This window comes from Octopus bimaculoides, chromosome 22 (assembly GCF_001194135.2).
Source record: "Octopus bimaculoides isolate UCB-OBI-ISO-001 chromosome 22, ASM119413v2, whole genome shotgun sequence".
NCBI lineage: Eukaryota > Metazoa > Mollusca > Cephalopoda > Octopoda > Octopodidae > Octopus > Octopus bimaculoides.
This window is the reverse complement of record NC_069002.1, coordinates 31,940,913-31,946,671: the sequence shown is the minus strand read 5'-3', so window position 1 is coordinate 31,946,671 and position 5,759 is coordinate 31,940,913. Positions and strand designations below refer to the sequence as shown.

The window sequence follows — 5,759 nt, the reverse complement described above, 5'->3', positions numbered from 1 at the left end:
CAAAATAACACATCAAAGGAATCGACATAAGCTTAAATAATAAACCACAATATGGCGCGGAATTCCTGTAGATTCAGTGCCAGAACAGGTGCTGGTGTTGCAATTAGCCAGTGAGCTTGTTAACAAATACTGTATTTTAACGTGTATAAGGAACCCCCTAATTTTGAGGGCTTAAAATTTGGACAAAATGGTTTTGTAAGGGTCTATAATACTATCCATGTATAAGAAACTCCCATACTTTTTTAACCTAATTTTTGACCAAAAAAAAGGTTCCTTATACACGTTAAAACAGGGGTTTTCAAACTGTGGTCCGCGGACCTCAGGGGGTCCGCAAGGACAAGACGGAGTCTGTAGACAGCAAATACTTTTTATGGGCAATTTGATTTTGTATATGTTTTTTAATCGAAATCTTTTAATTGACAATAAACCTATTTGTTAAATACTGTTAAATAAACAAATGTAAAACTATATATGTTATTTTAAGCAAATATTTATGTATAAATTTCATAAGCGTTTATAAAGGGGTCCCTAAGGTAAAGCCTGAAATATAAAGGGGTCAAGTCAAAAAGTTTGAAAACCCCTGCATTAAAATATGGTGTATATATTAGTAACAGAGACGGTATTAATATCAGGAGGTAATATTTATCCCCACTTGAATATAGATTTTATGTTTAAACAAACTCAACTGCAGTAGTTACCATAAATCACCATCACTATGTAGTTTGTTGGAACAGAACATAGACACTTAAGTTGGGGGGGTGGGCGAGCAGTAAAACGACATACAAATACGGCTTTGTATAGCTGTGAGTGTTGATGACTTTAAGGCCTTGTTGGCAGCCTGAAGCAAAGAATGAATTCGCAAGATTCTTTGTTGTTTAGCAACTCAAGATTTACAAAGCAAAATACGTATAAAATATCATTTGAAATATCCGTTTTCAGACGTTAAATACATAGAATATGACTCCACATGTCTATATATTATCCACTTATGATCTACTGTCTTTGTTTTTAGTGCTTTACACACACATATATACATATCATCATCATCATCATTTAACGTCCGTTTTCCATGCTAGCATGGGTTGGAAGGTTTGACTGGGGTCTGGGAAGCCAGGAAGCTGCACCACTCTCCAGTCTGATTTGGCAGAGTTTCTACAGCTGGATGCCCTTCCTAACACCAACCACTCCATGAGTGTAGTGGGTGCTTTTTACGTGACACCGGCACGGGCCAAAGGAGGCTGGCACCGACCACGATCGGTTGGTGCTTTTTACATGCCACCGGCACAGAAGCCAGTCAAGGCCACTCTGGCATCGGATACTTTTGAATGTGCTGGGGCTGGTGTAGGATACAGCCATGAACTCACTTTATTTGCTGGGTCACTATATATATATATATATATATATATATATATATATATAGTGTGTATAAATTAATGAAGGGAAAACATTTATGAACTCCATTACCTAGTGTATGTGTGTGTGTATTTATAGAGGGTTTTTTTTTTTTTACCTTGTATAAGTCATTGGATTGAGGCCATGCTGGAGCATCGCCTTAAAGGTTTTTAAATGAAAATAAATTGGCCCTGGGTTTTTTTTGGGGGGGGTTTTTTTAACCTAATGCTTATTCTATCAGTTCCTTTCTGCTGAACCACTATGTTACAGGGACAAATATAAACACGCATGCATGCACTCATAACGACAGGCTTCTTTCAGTTCCCTTCTACCAAATCCACTGAAGTATTTGGTCAGCCCAACGATATAGTAGAGGGCACTTGGCCAATGTGCCACATAGCAGGACTGAACCCAAAACCACAACAGTCCATATGTAGTACTCGAGCTAACAATGAGTTGTTGGGCTCTGGTAACTTCTCTAGTTGGGTAATTCCCTATGTCTTGTTCAGGGCTGCATATGTTCCATCAAATAATTAATAACATTAATAGTAAGGAGAATGGAGATTTTTCACATCCATAAATTTTATATAACAGTTTTAAATAAAATTTATGAAAGTGAAAAATCTCCGTTCTCATTATTAATGTTAGGTGTGTTGACCTATACGGTAGACACTATAGTATTGTCTATATACACTCCTGTTGTACTTTACCTTCATACAATGGTTTGCATATCTGTTACACATTAATCATGTTTATTCTTTGTTACTTTGAAAGTTCTGATAGCCATTCAACCACAGATTTATGTCTCACCCTATTTTAACATGCAAGAGTGGTGCATGGGGAGGGAGAAACTGGAGTATATATGAATGAATTGTATAGAAGTTAGGTATATAATTATATAGCCCTGCTACCAAATTGAACTTCTCTGGTAATTAAAGGGTTGTGATATCAGTCTAGTTGTGTCTTAACGATTCTCTGTACTGTTAGAATCTTCTGCTCTCGTTTATCGTAATAATTACTATTATTATTATTGTCATTAAGACGGCGAACTGGCAAAGCCGTTGGCACACTGGAGGAAATGCTTAGCGGTATTTCGCCTGTCGCTACGTCCTGAGTTCAAATTCTGCTGAGGTCGACTTTGCCTTTCATCCTTTTGGGGTCGATAAATTAAATATCACTGAAACACTGGGGTTGATGTAATTGACTAATCCCTTAAGGCTTTGTGCCTACCATAGAAAGGATTATTATTATTATTATTAAGGCCGCAAATTGGCAGAATTATTAGCACGCTGGACAAAATGGTTGGTGATATTTCGCCCATCGCTACATTCAAATTCTGCCAAGGTTGACTTTGCCTTTCATCCTTTCAAGGTCGATAAATTAAGTACCATTTGCTTACTGGGGTCGATCAAATCGACTGGCCCCTCCCCCAAAATTTCGAGCCTTGTGCCTAGAGTAGAAAAGATTATTATTATTATTATTATTATTATTATTATTGCGGCAAACTTGCAGAATCGTTAGGACGCTGGACAAATTACGCCATGGTTGACTTTGTGCTTTTCATCCTTTCAGGGGTTGATGTAATCGGCTCATCCCCTCCTCCCAAAATTTCAGGCCTTGTGCTTAGGATTATTACTACTCAGTTATGTCCATCGTCTTGCCAGCCAGTTAAAAAACGAGGCTTTGGAATCCGACTTAGACATGGCTGACTCCTGGTCAGTAAGATTCACGACTACAATAACTAATAACAGATACCATACCCTTGCACTTAGAAGAGTAAAGCCTGTTTACGGCCAATCGCTTCCATTCGTCTGTAGTCAATAATCTCACCAGTTCGATAACCAGAATTACTACAACCTACTCTCCTAATGGACAAAGCACTACACCCAGAACATTTGACGGACATTTGTCCTCATCTTGTTCGTTGTAAATGATGATGGATAGATACACATATATATATATATATATATATATATATATATATATATATATATAATATGCAACATTTCGATCCCTGAACATAGAAGACTAATTGAACAGTCTGTACTCTGTTACCATTCATTATGAACAATGGAATTCAAACTAGGTGAAGCCATGTTTAACCTTTTTGATACCAATCCAACTGAGACCATTCTTGATTCATACAAGCAACACACACACACACAGCTATACACAATGGACTTTTTTTCAGTTTCTCTCTACCAAATCTATTTAAAGGCTAGGGTTGCCCCAAAGCTATAGTAGAGGATGCATAGACCCTTAGCCAAGGTACCATGCAGTGAGATTGAACTTGTAACGTGTTGGCGGTGATCTTGGTGAGTACCGTAAATCCTCGAGTATAATACGCAGGGGTTTTTTAGAGGGCTGTACCTCTGAAAAACCTAAACCTTGTGTATAAATACGCACCCCTTCTCTAACTTGAGTCAAGGAGGTCTATATAACGTCTTTGGTTTGTAAACATATATACAGTAACGTCCTTTATTATTATTGTATATATAACATAATGCAAACGTGTAGCTTTTTTGTGCAGTTTGTTTGCAGAAAATAAAGAAATAACAGTAATAACGTCAGTGAAAAATGAATATTAAGTAAATTGCCTTTATTTATCACTTAGAAAATATTTTTCATTTTTAACCTCGTATATAGTATGCACTGAAAATTTTGACCTTTAAATTTTGGGGGGAAAAGTGCGGATTATACTCGATTTACAGTATTTGTTTGACAGGCACCATGAAAGCTAAACTCACTTTTACTTACAAGAATGCACCAAGGGAAAGCTACACAATTCTTTGAATTTAAGTAATAAATCTGCTATCTTTTTTTAATGTTCCTCTACAAGATTCTTATAAGTTTTAGAAATGGCTTCCTATTTTTAGCATGTATTCTGTTCTTTGGTAACTGAATTTTAAAATCTAAACACAACCACTTTGAATTCTCAGGTTTGGTTTTAGGCAGGTTGGCACCATAAGAGTTGAAGATAATTGTGTTGAAATACGTAAAAGGAATCTCCATTTGATTAATTTAATATTTGTTTCTTTAACTTTTCAGGCATTTTATTTTGACCGCGATGATGTCGCCCTGAAAGGGTTGTACAAATTCTTTCAGAAGAGATCTGAAGAAGAGAAAGAACACGCTGAGAAGTTCATGAAATACCAAAACAAGAGGGGTGGAAGAATCCTTCTGAAGCAAGTTGAGGTTAGTAATAATAATAATTTAATGTCTGCTTTTTCATGCTTCCATAGCTCAGATGGTAGATTTTCTATGGCTGGATGCTCTACCTGTCACCAACACTCATCTATCTGTTTCCTAACAACCCCACTTGTATGGCACTGATGCTCATTTACAACCATCACTTGATGTCAAGACAAAGATACAGACACACATGTATGTGTGTATATGATAGGCTTATTTCAGTTTCCATCCACCAAAACTACTTGCAAGGCTTTGGTCAGCCCAGGGCTTCCAGTAGAAGACATTTGCTCAAAGTGCTGCGGAGCAGGACTGAACCTGTGTTTCCAAGCAAGCTTCTTAACCATGCCTCCATATCGGTTTTTCTTCACTTTCTGTTTTGAGTGCCTTACTGATACAGCTTGAAATAAATAGACTGAAACGATTTCACAAGGGCTAACCATTGCGACAATAATGCCATATTTGAAGTCAACATTGCATACGGTTTGATTCTTTGTGGTTAAGAAGTCCATCATTTGGTCTATACTAAGTCAACATTCAGTACCAAGGCAAATCATGTAAATAAAGATTAACCCTTTAACATTCAGATTGTTCTGTCAAATGTAATCCTTATCTATTCACATTGGTTTGGAGTTAATCCTTCATTATTTTGTGGCTTTGAGATTTCAATGGCGTGACTATATTTTTATCTAGAATGACATTGTTGGGTAAGTGTAAGAGGCCAGATTTGGTTGGAACATACAACAGGTAATTTTATCTTGGGCCAGGTCTGGTCAGTTTACATGCCAATGGATTAAATGTACCATATTTAAAGGTTATATACGATATACCTTTTTTTTAATACAATATTGCTACTCCTGACTACTACATGAGGACCTGTGGGTAATAAGTGGTAGAAATGGGGGTGGGAGAGTGGAGTGGTAGGGGTTTTTTTTTTTTCCTAACCCTAGCACTGTCAAAATTAATGAAGTTTTTGTTGCTCTAATTATTTTTTCTCAGAAACCTGATCATGATGATTGGGGAACAGCTCTGGACGCCATGGAGGCAGCTCTTGCTCTGGAAAAGAAGGTCAACGCATCCCTTCTGGAACTGCACAAGATTGCTGACAGTCATAACGACGCCCAGGTAATTCTTTTTATCTTACTTGCAACACAGAAAATATATCCTCCCCCCCCCCC

General features: G+C 37.2%; 1 protein-coding gene across 1 annotated transcript in view; it reads left to right on the top strand.

The window, feature by feature from the left end:
* The window catches only part of LOC106869636 (soma ferritin), a 19,756-nt gene that overhangs the window by 12,518 nt on the left and 1,479 nt on the right, over positions 1-5,759 (top strand). The window contains 2 exon segments of the mRNA XM_014915452.2: positions 4,441-4,587; positions 5,581-5,706. Of these exon segments, the coding sequence (XP_014770938.2) occupies positions 4,441-4,587; positions 5,581-5,706 (273 nt within the window).